We start from the raw sequence: 15,902 nt of genomic DNA, 5'->3' as shown, positions 1-15,902 counted from the left end.
AAAAATCCTGTAATCACTAGTGTAGAAGATGGATTTTAAATGTTTTACCTCTATTTCCCCTATTTGGCCCCGCTCCTCTGGTAACTTTAACGAAAGAATTTTACCTTGCCTGTGCCTGACACAATGAGCTGGTATGTTATGCTGTTTGAATGTCATATAGCTCCCGTTCACCTCGACGAGTTTTGTACGTGCCCCGACTGAGTAAGTTAATTTGTTTACTTGTACTTTTCTAAACAAACTAATTTGGTTGTAGTCTGTTTCAAATTGATGTATGTGGTAGTAATAACTAAGAAATGATGTCTACTTAAATCTGATGAGTATTCCATTATCATTGTAAAGAATTATAGTGACATGTGGTAGTATATGGTATGTGTGCCCTAAAAAAGTAAAAGGAATACGTTTATTTTGATTATCTATAGAAAATTATTCAAGCATAGCTTTCCGCCCCTTACATTGGCAGCCAGCGATTTTTGTATGTTATTGAACTTAATACTACACCCGAGTAAGGGCATGTGTCCTCCCATTCTACTATGCTACCTTTACAATACCATTCTTCGGTCATTTTTCTTAATTCACAAGTATATCACTGATTGCAACAATTTTCTTAGTTAGTTAAAATAAGGATATCTCAGAGCCCTTATCATGATAAAGTGTAAAGCATGAAAAATGGATATTATTTTGATGAAAAATCTACTATATAAAGTGAAATAATTCCATAAATTAGAAGAATTTAACATCAAAGATCATTGTTATGCTGTTTCCCTTTATGAATATATGCTCACATTCGTATGGTAAGACACTTTATAGCACAGACTATAGTTTACTTGAAATTAAATCCTATTGTTCACTCTATGACACAAACTCTCACCGAGCATACACCCAACACCTTACCTGTATATAGGAACATATACCAAACGTATGCTAGGTGAGACGGCACCGTATAATGTATATACGCACGCCCATTCGTATTTTAAAATGGTACTTTAAAAATTATTTGAAAATGTACTACCTTTTCTTGTTTCAATTGATATACATGTATATCTAGGTTGCATGGTCATCCGGATTTCCATGGGTCTTGGTATAGTTCCACATTTAGAAAAATACACCAACACACGCCAGTAGTGTAGAGCGTTGTTGAGCACTGGTCACCAATGTTTATGTTGTAGAAGATGCCCACGACAAGCACAATTATAATATATTGATACAAGAAGTATTCGATTAGTTACAATAACTTCTAATGTTGTTCAACACGAGAGTAATAATGCTGTACTAAGGCCTGTATTGGTGTTTACCTGTCCTCTTATGTGAAGCCACTTTTTAATCTTCAATGTCCAGCAATAGTGTGGATGATCTTAACTGGTTCTTTCTCAACCTCTATTCTCGCTGCACGTTCGTCGTCGAGAACCCAACAGTCGAACGATTTTTTTTGTTAAGACCACGTATCTATTGTAAAGCGGAGACAAGATGGCGGAAAGTATGAGCGGTTCGGGACGAGGAAGTATATTTACGTGACCTTAGTTTGCATGTTAGCTATTCAAAAGGTGTCGAGTTTCTTCATCGACGCTTAGACCTGGTGCGTATTTGTCATCATTAATAATGTTGCTCTAAAGCTTTGACATAATTTATTTACTCATACAGTATGAACTGACACGAATAACAAAATGCAGATGGTATTTTAACATTTAATACTAGTGCGATGAAATATAAAGCATACTTTACAATGTAATATATAAACATTGTCAGTTCAAGTTGACAACTTGTACACATTTTACACCGTTGTGTGCATACGCTTCACTGGTCATTTGTTGATGAACGTGACAGTGTACCTACCGTACTAGTCATCGAAACGTCACATAGAAAATCGTATTGGTTGTGTAACACGAACTTTTCAAAATTCATACTTACCAACCTGAAGAAAATGGTTAGAAACACCGTGGTTTACGTGTAAGTGAAAGTTCTCAAAGGTGTTTGTACAAATAGGTTTCATCCTGAGATGAAAACCGCATTGCAAGAGGTCACACGCTCTCCCTATATCAATATCTTCTCTCTGTTTTACCTCCCAATCTTTTGAGCTCAGTCTGTCATCTACCTGTACGCACTCAGAGGTCACCTGAGTAGCACTGGCTAGCGAGGATAATACCGTCCATAAGAGGTGAATCAATAGTAATTGAATGACAATCTGCCTAGAAGACATCAGAACCTGCATAAGATACACAAGAGAGACCATCTACATCATCATTATTCTTCCCAGCTCGGTACTGTAACTGGCCAAAGCGGCAACCCATCGATGGCTATTGGCATCCCACCTAGATTTATCTAGCATATATATTAAGGGATTATTATCGTTTACAACCTAAAATGTAATACCGTATAGGTAAATGTCACGGCCGATTTTAATGCTACAGAACATCAAAATTATGGGCTGGATAGCTACGCTCACTCGGTTTTCTAACAAACGAGATCATCTTTTCCCGACCATTCTGAATCTAATACAGTACTGAACCTAATCCAGTGTTAGAGACAATAGTATGGAGGATGAACGGTTTAGTGTAATCCGCATAAGTCAGTACTGAATATCAACATCTTGTTGTTGAGGATCCTCTCAGATCCTTTCAGCTCTAGGTTTGACTTTTTTAGTCTTTTAAAGATACTCCCTACCTCTCTGAGGCGTTCTGTTTAGTCAGGTTATGACCTTGAAGGAGTTGGTAGATGGATTGTACTATCTAAGCATAATCCTTAATGAAACACAGATAGATACCATAAAAACCAAGAAATCGCTTACGTCTTTGACGTTATTAGATTTTGGCCAAACTTTCACCGCCGACACCGTTTCAGAGTCAGTTGCTATTCCTCGCTGTAATAGTACATGGCCGAGGTATGTGATGGATTTTTTAAAATTTACCCTGAACGAAATTAGTAATACATTCTGTATGGTTCAATAACAAAAATGTCCGAATTCGCATACGAATTGGTCATCCCGATGCCAAGTTATTGACATGTACATGTAAAGTGTAAGTTTTTCTACTGATAAGTATAATCGTAATTACCGATGAATTGGACGCTTTTTGACTATGACGTCTCAAGTTAAACGATTCTACAAGCAACCATAGTAGGAATTGAAGGGAGCACGGAATTATCTAAGTCCATGGCGAGAGCGAGATCAGCTATACAGCGTCATATTGTGAATTAACACGATTTTGGGGGATCAGATTCTGCTGAGATGACATTATGTAGGTGACTTTCAGGCAGTGATTTAGATGGAAACCAAACTAACAACTCTGAAATATGGAAATGCATCAGCAAAACAACATGTTTCTGGAGCATCTTTGGACCAAGGGCACTCACTTAAGCATTGAACTGTTTTTGTTTGCTGGCGCATTATGATTTGTTTGCTTGCACAGCTGTGTCATTCAAATAGATCATAAATACCATACAAAAACAGTTCAATACTTATATTTACGTTTTCTCTGCCTCTTATGTTCTTTTTTAAATTATAATTTATATTTAAAATTAAAGATACCCGCCTTATCGACAGTCCACACAATTTCGGGTAATAGTTTGAACAGCGTATTGTCGCGTGCTGATTGGCAAACAAAGTAGTACTTTGAATGTATTTGTTGATTGTATGGGAACCTGACAACATTCGGTAGATTCTATAACAACCTCGTTATTTGAGATTTTGAGAACGTGGATGCGAGACGCGTGAAACTGATAGCGTTTGAAGTGAGTGATCTTGCAACGGAGCACAGGTTCGTTACAAATGTCTGAAATATTTATGTGTGCTGTGACTCATATCAATATGTCTGTAACAAATGTATCAGTAGGTCTATAGAATATGTGTATTTCAGAGATTTGTAACGAACCCCTGTTGTTACAGTGTAACAGACGATATTTCTAATAAATTGTTTCCATTGCCGGCATTGGTAATTTCAACCGATGTGCATTTTGTACGATATTGCAGACCTTGGTCTTGTTTTCGTTGTAATAAAAGTGTTTTTTATTTTATTTTTTATTTTGCACATAAATTAAAAATTACATTGTCAAATCTCACAATGTCCAGCGATATTTCAGCAGCCGTCATGTTTATTTATATTGGATATTGTAGTTCCGGTCAGTGTTGTATCAATGCGCTAAGAATTGTGCCTCGTGATGCATGGTAATTAAAGTCCCATCAACGACACTGCTTTCAAAGAGGCTATATAGTGACAATGCCATGCACATGTACATATTTTTGTATAAACGTTGGATGTGCCCCCCTGGGGGCAGAGGGGTGGGCCCGATAGGGGAAATAGAGATAAACCTTTAAAATCCTTCTTCTACCACAGGGATTTAGGGATTTCGTCCTAATTTGGTCTGGAGCATCCTTGGGCTAAGAGGACTCAATCTTGATAAATGGTTGGTTTGGACCCACTGAATGGAGAGGGGCGGGCCCAAATAGAGGAAATAGAGGTAAAACCTTTGAAACCCTGCTTCTACCGTAGGGATAAAATTCTGTCTATCCTAATTTGGTCTGGAGCATTCTTGGACAAAAATGACTTTTTTTCTTCTCTATTTTATGATTTATTATCCCGAATACAATAGGGAATACCAGGATGGGGCCTTGCCTAATCCCTGTGCATAGTACATGTAGCATATTCATTCTCTGAATCTCTCTATCTTGTACGCTCATCTTCCTCACTCTGTCTTTTTTTTCTCTTATTAATTTTCTTTCTTTCTGCTCAATTTCTCTTACATTGATTTCAATTTCAATTTGCAAAAATCGCTTGTAACTTGTTCCTCAATTGTTGATATCTGTTAACGCTTTCAATTGCATTGATTGTAAACCTTAGTTCTTGTTTTACACACTTCAAAATATGCTGTGTGAAGTCAGCAACTTCATATTCATCATCAAAATTTATCTTATTTTTTTCTTTCTATGTGTGCCACTTTGTAGTAAAGACAAACAAATTGATTATTGCATTATATTCTAGGTTTAAATTACAGCTTCCTAACATTACAACTTTCTCAGTTATTTGGTATATTTGATTTGAATTTGATATTTCCTGTAAGGCTTTGTTTATCAATGAGTCAACTGTCTTCCAAATTTCTGTTATTTTATTGCATCTGAAGAATAAATGAATTTGATTTTCCTGAACTATATGACAAAGTGTACATAAACCGTTTGACAGTCTCATTTTAAATAATTTTGCCTCCGTAGAAATAATATTATGTAAGCATTTACATTGGAAGTTGTTACATTTCCAGTTTGCTATAGATGATTTGAAAGAAGTCAAAATTTTAACCCAATCTATGTCATCATTTTGATAAACAGCATCCCAGCTATTTTGTGATTTGGGATAGTATTTCTTATTCAAAATAAGTTCTTTCAATATTTTATTCTTTAATCTATTCGGATCTATTACTTCATCGCTCTTTTTTTGTGTAGTTCATTAGTTATAACTATGGGTTCAATTTCTGGAGTCTCATGGTCAATTGATTTTATTTCTTGTAACCAATTGTTACATGAAGAAATTGCCTTCTTGACTATGGAGAATTCTGATATTAAGTTATCTTTGAATCTTCTCCAATAATTCTTGAGAATTTATAAAATTATTTCTTTCTTCACTCCATATGTCTTTTATTTTCATTATATTTGATTTTGTCCAGTTTTTTAGTTCAGTGAACTATCAAAGTACACCCTAAGGTTTTTAACAGCTGGAACAGTCTCAATAGTTCTGGCACCAATCTTGAGCTTGAGAGCCTTTGTTGCTGACACTTTGGGGAAAAGGCGATTGGTTTTGTCTTTTTCTGATTAAGCTTTAGCATGTTGGCTGTCATCCAGGTACTGATATCTGTCAGACAAGCTTTCAGATTTTCTGTAATTGCATCCCAACTGTCCTGTGGTTTTATGACCATGTAAATCTGTGTGTCATCAGCATAGCAATGATAGCGAAGGCTATGGCGACGTCAAATCTCACCGATCGGATTGGAGTACAGACAATATTTTCTTGGTCCTACATGTAACACTGACCATTTAGGAACCCCGAAATCTAGTACTTTGTCATGTGATGTGGTGGATCTCAGTAGTAGTGTCCCATGCGGTAGGCCGATTGCAGGTTGTCATGGATACTGTTTGCATGGAGAACCTCTAAACACCGGGACACAACCTTCTCCAAGATCTTAGACAGAAAAGGCAGATGATTTGATACTGGGCGCTAGTTCTTCATCTCCATCTTGGCTATTCCAGGCTTCTTCAACAATGATCTAACATGTGCCTCTAACACATTGGAACCTTTGACTCAGCCAGTAATTTGTTCATGATTGAAGTAATCAAGGGTAGCAGAGCTTCAAGAGGTCTGTAGGCAGTGAATCTAGCTCGCAGGACTTCGATGGCGAGGATATTGAGCAACTCGTCCTGAGTTGTTAATGAGAGTTTTGTCAATGGTTCCCCATCAAATTTAATGTCAGCAGTCATGACAGAGATATCATTGTCAGCAGTAGAGTTCACTTCCGATATATTTTCCTGATCGAGCTGATCTTATTCAGAAATTAATCACTGAACTTGTTTGACAAGTCTTTTTCAGAATTACAGCTTGATAGGATAATTTCACCTTTCTGACTCATTAAGTTTTTGGTGAGTCTAAAAAGCTGTCTATGGTCCTTTCCACATTCTTCAATTCTTTCGAACCGACTAGTCGACATTGATGGTGAACGGTTAATTTGGTCCTTCGCCACTGTCTCTCTGCTTTTCTGCGTTTCTGATTTTCTACGCGGAGATTTTCATTATATCACGGGGCATTCGGGAACCGAGCGACAGTTTAAGGACATTAAATTCAGAGGAATAACTGACTTACAGTGACCAGCTGTTGTTGGCCTGATGACATGTAGATTCTCGTACGATACTGATGATATCGGAATCCGTGTTGAAGTATCGTAACGGATCAATTTAGGTGAACCGGATTGCGTTTAAATGTGTTTAAGAAGATGCGCGCACGTGCATTGTATGAATCGGGCAACAGTATTGTTTTCATCGTCTAATGGAATCTGTGAAGATTCTTTAAGAATTATGTTGCGTATTTCAAAAATAAATGAATAAATCATAGATTCATAAACTACCGTTTGATAAGCAATTGGCGGCTTCGTTTCCAGATAGATTAGTGGCAGTCATTGATAAATCATTTTCATAGTATAGCTCTAACGGGCCACCGTAAATTTCTACCGGTTTGTCGCCTCACTGAATCTATGTGAACAAAATACATTATGGTATGATTAAAAAACAAAGAGTATCGGATTTTGTTTGCAGCTAAAGCATTCCAGTGCATAAATAATTTAAAACATATTCACTTGAGTTTAGAAAGCTGGTGACCTTCAACAATGCGTTTAACTGTCCTCAACACCTATCACAGTCTCAGAGATTTTTAAACACTGGTTTGTTTATATGTCTTTTCTCGGATCCTTTTTGGTCTTTTTATTAAGTTTCAAGTAACTTTGTTTTATTGAATATCAAATAGTTTTACCCACCTGCCTCGAGAAGTCTGTAATGCTATGCTATGGTATCGTACGTCAGTAGTCAATCAACTATTGTTATGTACCACCTGTGCCAAGTAGTCTTAATATTTGACCAACAGATACCTTGAACGGCTGCGGAACACTTGACTTACTTATAAGATAACTGTGGTCTTACATGTTGAACGTTTCAAACAACATTATATAACCAAAACACTTTTATATGCTATAAAGACACAAGTGCATATATTTATTTGGATAAAACCTTGCAAATTTAGCCCAATAGTTATAGCATAGAAACAAGTAGTCATTCATGTAAAAAAAAATATGTTTTAGGGGTTTAGATCTACTTTAGGTAAAAAGCAATACATTATATAATAATATACGAATAAATAGATTGAAAGTTAAATCAATCAATAGATATTAGGCATGTTGTTCATTGAACTACTACTTATTTGAAATCATGTCAGCTCATCTATTACATGTATATTTAGCAAGTTCTAAGAGACCACGGACAAAATCCATCCCCAATTGAGAGTTTGGGTGAGAAATCGTGCAGGGGTGAGAAATCGTGTTGCGAACGCAGCACTTTTAGCACATGTCTCATCCGGGTGAGGAATCGTGCCGTTACACACGGGATACTTTTTATATATAGCGCATACATTATGTGTCTTCCAATTTTCCTTTTAACATCAATGTCCTCAGGCAGGCAAGATAACAGGGAAATAAATGCAAACTACAATCAGTACAACTGTATCACCTGATAATTTACTCGTATGTGTGAGACTTGAATACTCAATTTATCACATTAGAGACATGAGCAGGTGCTCCATCTGCAAGCTCTGATGATTATTGTGTATATACATTATATGTTACACTGGATTACATAAAAATATAAATATGGAAGTTATCCCCTCCCAATACCTCTATATTTAAATCAACAGGACAAGAAAACTTACGTCAAAAATATTGCATACTTATTCACGATGATACATGTTTTTATTACTTTGATAAAAAGTATTACATCGTGCTTCAAAAATGCAAATGTGATGCTCACGACAGCATTAGGCCCTCGTCTATGCCGACAGCCAATACCACAGAAACACAGATTCAACTCGACTGATATGTTCTTCAAAAATTCAGAAGTAAATGAGTATATCTTCGAGAAAAATGAGGCATTTTCTAAGATGCATTTCACCCATGTATTTTGCTGTCAATCTCTGGAAAGTAGCAGGTGCAGATATTAGACCAAAACCCTTATATACGGTCTTATAGAAGCCAGAATTGCCAACAGAAAATGTTTCTTCTCGTCAGTTTAAGTAACTTCTACCTGCTAGTATCCTGCTTTAAGTTGCTTGAATTTAGCTCTTTATACCAAAGTAGAAATTCAGATTTCAATTTAGTTAATAACAAAGATTGTGGTTAAGGGGGATGTTCTTAGAAAGACGGATTAATTTCTTTTTTGTTCTCCTTAGGGCATTGGTTCAGGAATTAGAATGTCGCGTGGCTCGACACACGCCATTCTATTTATTATAATTTGAATGATGTGCGGTTCAACAATAAAAGTAGCAGCAATGCTAGCTTTTGTTTTATCATATGTTGAAAATTATTATAAATGTTTACACTTATAATCATTGATTACAATCAAAAGACGGGTCAAGCTGTCGCAAAGTTACCATATTTATTTTACTTTCAATTTTTGTGAAAAAGCCTCACTGTTTATGATCTCACTGTGGCCTAAGTCACTATGGACCCCTGACTGGCCGTTCACAGAAGCTGCTACTCTTTTGGGTCCTCCTGTGATTTGAAGTTTTGACCTGACTTTAGACCAGAACCTCGACCTTTGTAATAGCTTCGACCACGACCTTGACCATGACCTTGACTTTGACCTCGACTGTGTGCTTTGTCTGACTTGTACTGAATTTTATTCACTCTGTATGGAATCTCATCCAATTTTAAATCCACATTGGACGGAAGTTTCTCTTCCAGTTTATCTTAAAATCAAAAGTTTTCTTTGGAGTAGAAACATCACCATCTACCTGGTTAGTTTCGCACATGGCTACAGTAGTGTATGGTATTTTTTTGTTCTTATGATAGGGGTTACTAGAACTTTGGTAGCAGAGGAAATGTTTAATTACTGTTCTGAACTCTGTTGTCAATTGATTGTAATCGGTAATGTTGTCACATTTGTGTCCGATTTGATTTTTTCTAATTGATCGCTATGCAGTGATATCCAGAACTGATGTCGAAGGATATCCTTCTTTGACGACTTATTAACAGAGTTGTTTTCTATTGCAGTCTGGAGTCTTAAGCCGACCACCAAAATATGTAGATAACTCGTCTGTATTTTTGGCATTTTTGAATAATCATGCCATGTGTTGAGATATATGTCCAAAATGTCTGTCGGAGTGGCTTAATAAATAATAAAATAAGCATCTTTGATGGATCCTTTTAAGGATCTGCGAATTGCCTGGACTATTGCATGTTCGGGGGTCTCAGTATCATCATATTACACATAGTTTCAAATAATCCCCACTCTGTGTAATCATCACCTGAAAAACAGACACTTTTCTTTGCCTTTTTGCTCTCCTGCTACATAACACTTTGACTAAGTGTTTGCTCCAATGAGGCAAGGATGAAAGCCCTATCATCTGCATGTAATGCAGGAGTACTCGTGGAAGACCTAGGGAAATCAAACTTGGATGCACTTGGAACATCATCATAATTCTCATAATACTGTAGAGCTCGTATGAGATCAAACTCAAACATTCGATGTCCTGCTTCCCCAAGTTTAGGCTTAGCCCCTTTCTGAATAGTCCTTCTTCCTTCATATGCTTACAATCTAGCTGGCTATCATCAGACAGGCGACCTGATGCTATGTTTAACAAATTGTCTTCACTAGACATTTTTAAAAATGAGAGAATTCATAAAGAAAAACAGGCACGCGAAAAGAGAAAATAAACAATGTGTTGCCCTTTATAATCACCAGTGCAAAACCTACTGATCTTCACAAATTTTTTACATGAAAAGACATACAAATTATCAAGACCTTAGCTAAAATAATCCACAGTGAAGAAAGAATTTAATTATACATGTATAACGTGTCATCCATACACGCGCCAGCTGCCAGGATGTATCCCGTCCTTATATAATTTGTAATTGACAACAGGGTTGCGCCCAGACCTTTTGTAAACTAACAGATCTTTCTGTAAATTCAATGACAATACTTTGTTTAAATAATGGTTATCAACCACAGAATTAACAATTGTAACATTTCATCTTCCTTAACAAATATGTCAGGTTGGTTGTGACACTTAAAAGCGTTATATCCCACATAGAATAAGGGGAGTATCTAAGAATATAAATTCAATTTGAGGATAGTGTGACACTAAAATAACAAATTTGCTAAAATGGTGTTGAACATAATCTTAACACTCATCATCAGAATTGTGTCTTAATAAATTGAAACGTCCCTGCTTGAACATTAAATCGCAGGTACCCAGCCACACTAAAGTGGACGTAGGTGGGCGGAGAGCATGAATAGGGTTGGATTGGTCGTGTTCGATGAGAAATTAATGGTAGGATGGTGTAGTTAATGGCAGGATGGTGTAATAAATGGCAGGATGGTGTAATTAATGGTAGGATGGTGTAAAAAATAACAGGATAGTGTACAAAATGCCAAGGATGGTGTAATAAATGGCAGGATGGTGTAATTAATGGCAGGATTGTGTAATAAATGTCAGGATGGTGTAATAAATGGCAACAGGATGGTGTAATAAATGACAGGATGGTGTAATAAATGACAGGATGGTGTAATAAATGGCAACAGGATGGTGTAATAAATGACAGGATGGTGTAATAAATTGCAGGATGGTGTAATTAATGGCAGGATGGTGTAATAGATGACAGAATTGTGTAATAAATGGCAAGATGGTGTATTAAATGGCAGGATGGTGTAATTAACGGCAGGATCGTGTAATAAATGGCAGGATGGTGTAATAAATGACAGGATGGTGTAATAAAACGTTTAGTTTATTTGGGTTTCTCAATCTAAAACCAATAATTTTAAACAGCTGCTTCCTTTTGTTCGTTTTTAAATATACATGTATATTTCGATTATATATAAACTTTATTTATTTTGTTTGTATTTCTGGTGATATCTTTTTTTATTATTTTATGCTTCATGATCTTAATTATCCTTTTTCACATCTTAAACATGTGTCCAAAAATTCACTAGTTTGGTTTGTTTTTGTACAAGGGTGTGCCAGGTTTTGGTGGTGGAGGAAAGTCCGAGTTCCCCGAGAAAAACCACCGACCTACGGCCAGTACCTGGCGACTGCCTCATGTAGGTCTAGAACCCGCGACCCAGTGGTGGATGGCTAGTGGTTGCAGAATGTGAGACGCCTTAACCACTTGGCCACCGCAACACACATACATGCCGTGGATAAAGTTTAAATGAGACACGTTTTCTTTATCCACATAAATGTAAACGTTAACATGTAAATGAAAATGTGCGAACAGAACATTTTATTGCCTTTCTATCAACACGAAATTTTTGGCCAAATTTTTGAAGTGCTCAAATAAAAGTTTCAATTTTATATCTGGTTTCTTGGACTTAGATGCAGTGAATTTTCTGTAAAATTCCTTAGGATTGTTAAATCTCATATATTCAAGCATATCGCCTTCACACTTTAAGTACATTCTTTTTTTCATAGATTCTTTTAATTTATAGTTCCTTTTCCACAAGCAGAGTATGATTAAATACATTTTTTTTCCTTATTGAAGTTATACAGAGCTGATTTGTACAAGTTGTACAAAGTTTTCAATATCATATCAAACCATGGTTTGTCAGTATTAAAATTGATTAACCCATCTCGGCATGTATAATTGTGGTTATCTTGCTTGGCATCACCATATTTAGTTAATTTTACAAGGAAAGGTTCCATAGATTTCATCAGTATTTCAGTAAAACTACTCACACTAGTGTTAATATCAGACTGACTAACAACACCAGGGATGGTTACAGCAACACATAGGTTCTCCCGATTGTCAGACAACAAATTTAAATAACAATCCTTTTACGCTAACCACTTTCAGTAACATCATGTGTAACGAATCTGACATTTTAATTGAATATGCAAAGGAGCATGGTCAGAAAATACATTAAAATTTGAAACTATAAATTGTACCAGAATATTCAATAATCAATCTGTAATTATACGGTAATCTATAGTACTCATGCCATTGTGTCCATAGTATGTAAAATCATTTGAGTATCCTTGTTGGTCTCTTCCGTTACATATACACATATTACATGATTTACATAGCTGTATCAGGTGAGTACCAAAAGTGTAAATTACTACATCTGGATTATGTCTGATTTTTAAACCGTCATCAGGTTCATAATTTATTTTATTTGAGAGGCAATTTTTAATACTGAATATAATCAGGTAAAATACCTGTACGGCTAATAAAATCTCCAACCATCATAATGTCCCCGAGGGAACTATAATTTACAATACCATTTTAAAGTTCAAAGAAAAGGTCACAGTTGTATATGTTATAATATACAGAACTAGAAGGTGGCATGTAAACACATGCTATATATAAATCATTGTGGTTATCAATAAGGGTTTTCGATACCTTTAACCATATAATTGAATCATATATTGATTCAATTACAGATACATAATTTACAAACACGTTTTTAACAAAAATAACCATCCCACCACCTTAAGATCCTACAACTAGTAATCTAAGGTAAATATAACATGAAAAACCCTAAATTGATAAAGAATAATCATTGGGTATCCAACATTCAGATAGAAAAATCAAGTCATATGTCTTGATATGATTTAAAAGGCCAGTGTCCTTGGTAGTGATCGCTACTGTAGGCTCGGTGTAAAAAATACCATCAATGTACAGCTTTTTTTACAGCTTGTATCAACAAGACTAGCTCACTGTCGATGAAGGGACTGGCCGACGAGCCGGGACAATTTCACCTGCTTCGCCACTAGCATCGGACGCTAGTGTAAATTAAAGGACAGTGAATTATTCTGTTCTGTTGAAAAGGACCTGTTCGGTGGCCCGACATAAACATGCATGATGTGCCTTTTCTAGGGACACGTCCTCGAGGTCGCTGTCAGACAATGACAACGGCTGGAGCACAGGGGCAGAGGCCATGTAACGGTACATGTAGTACTGTAACTATGTTGTTTGAGTTCAAAGTAATTATGTCCTAATAATCAAATGGATTTATGTTTTTCGAAAACATTTATATGTGGTTCACGGGTACTTTTTAAGACAACCAAACTGATGACAACGAAATGCACACGAAAAGAAATTGCATCAATGAATTGATAAGTTTTCGATTTATCCAAACCGTGGCTATACATACCTGTTCATCATAATAGTATATAAACATTCCTTAGGCTGTGCTGTTTCCTGGAAATCCTTGCCGGATGTGTGAAAACAGTTGTATATGTCCCAACATCATCTTAATCACTGATCAATCCTACCTAGTCCGAATTATTCTGACGTATTCACCCCTGCGTGTTGAAAGAAACTCCCCCAGATAGGTACATGTGTGACATAATCACCATGACGGCTGGGTAAACAGTCGATATTCGTGCACCTGTATTCTAATTACACGTTTTACTATACGATAAAAAAAGTCAGCCATTACTGCAATCGATCGCTTTGTTCTTCAATCAGCACGATTAAACACACTTTATTTCAATTTCTTTTACTGCGTCATTAAATATACACATTAGTTCTGTCCCACAAATACCTTATGACGTAATGCTAAACACACGGTACTGTCTAGTCTCGTTCAACCAGACGCTTGATCACTTGTAATACTGATACAAATGTAGCCTAATGGGGGATATTGGGTTTACATTATGTCTGACTAGTTCTGTCCCACAAATACCTTATGACGTAATGCTAAACACACGGTATTGTCTAGTCTCGTTCAACCATACGCTTGATCACTTGTAATACTGATACAAATGTAGCCTAATGGGGGATATTGGGTTTACATTATGTGTTACTAGTTCTGTCCCACAAATACTTTATGACGTAATTATCAAATGGGAACATCATCATCACAAGAGTAGGACCAATGTAAGATCAGCCAATACAATACTCAGTTTGAGCAATACAAAGTACAAAGTTATTATAACATTCAGGGTTTCCACTGCAGATAATAAGTATTACAATATTTGGAAGGAAGATATAGGGAAAAAACATTATAGAACACAATTGATTGAAGTTGAGGTAATAGGGAGAGAAAATTGGAACGGCTCTGCGCCTCTAAAAAAAATAATATATATAATCAAAATCAAGTTAGAAAGTAAGCAAGCACGGGGTATGAAAATGAAAATCACTGTAAATCGGGAGACGGTAATTGATGAATAGACGATACTATGAGGTGGGGTTGCTAAGGAGTCTGCCATCTTGGATCTGGTTGCTAAGGCTAGCAACCATCTTGGATCCAAGATGGCGGACTCCACAACCCCACGACCCTGCGGCTCATAGTAACGTCACTTCATCATGTGTGTTTTGATTGTGATGTCATCATTTTTGAGGTACTCCCATAATCATCTCCCCTGTATATGTATTAAATACTGCCTTCTGTTTTTTAGGTATGCATTGTTAATAGGACTACACTCGAACGTCGGGCCCTGTGAGAAAGAAGAAAAAGAAAGAAACAGAATGCATTTCATTGTACATATACTCAATAAATATTAGTAGACACTCTCTCTCGGTTCTTCTGGTTTTTCCGGTTGTGGTTTTACATTCTGTAGACTGTTTGCAATCATCTCTCCGTGGAAAAAAAGGGGCTCTGTTTCTCACAATAATGCGTTATTTACAATATAAATAAAATTCACTGCATATTTACGGTGTTTTCGAGTGTGGTATTAAATCGAGATGAACTTTCTTTTCGTGTAGGAAGTGAGTGTGTCGGTGCTGTAGCAGAAAGTGCAAGTCGATATGCGGTTTTTTTCTTCTAGATGTTTTGGGTTTCAATGTGGCTGATACTTTTACTTCCTTAAATCTGATTGGTCGAATTCTGATTGAGGGCGCATGGTCGCGGGTTCGATGCGCGCCGTTGTCATTTTTATTTTATTTTTTATTTTATTTTTTATTTTATTTTTTGTATAGAATCCTTCTTGATTTTTTCTAAGAAGTTTGAAACTAAGGTTATTTTAATAATAGATAGATAAATCGATCAATGTGAAATAACGTATTTCGAGACTAAATTAAAACAAGTACGAATTTATTTTTTTTATGTAAAAATATGCAGATACTGCTGATTCTGTATTGTATGTTGTCCACTATTTGTACACACTTGTCCCCTATTTGTCCCCTATTTGTACACACTTGTCCACTATTTGTCCTTTTTTGTCCCTAGT

At 36.2% G+C, this 15,902-nt stretch overlaps 1 protein-coding gene across 3 annotated transcripts in view; it reads right to left on the bottom strand.

Annotated features, from left to right (window-relative positions):
• The window catches only part of LOC110465168 (NXPE family member 2-like), a 33,141-nt gene extending 17,866 nt beyond the window's left edge, over positions 1-15,275 (bottom strand). The window contains exon 1 of one of the 3 annotated variants that reach the window (XM_021520815.1): positions 13,883-15,275. In XM_021520815.1, coding sequence (XP_021376490.1) covers positions 13,883-13,909 — 27 coding nt within the window. In that variant the 5' untranslated portion in view covers positions 13,910-15,275. Of the gene's footprint in view, positions 1-1,009; positions 1,476-13,882 lie in introns of those variants that run through there. The other 2 variants (XM_021520817.1, XM_021520816.1) reach the window with 2 other exon arrangements.
• Positions 15,276-15,902: the final 627 nt, after the last annotated feature.

The sequence above is a fragment of the Mizuhopecten yessoensis genome, unplaced genomic scaffold (assembly GCF_002113885.1).
Source record: "Mizuhopecten yessoensis strain PY_sf001 unplaced genomic scaffold, ASM211388v2 scaffold11059, whole genome shotgun sequence".
Lineage (NCBI taxonomy): Eukaryota > Metazoa > Mollusca > Bivalvia > Pectinida > Pectinidae > Mizuhopecten > Mizuhopecten yessoensis.
The sequence above is the reverse complement of the archived record's forward strand: the minus strand, read 5'-3'. Positions and strand labels throughout refer to the sequence as shown.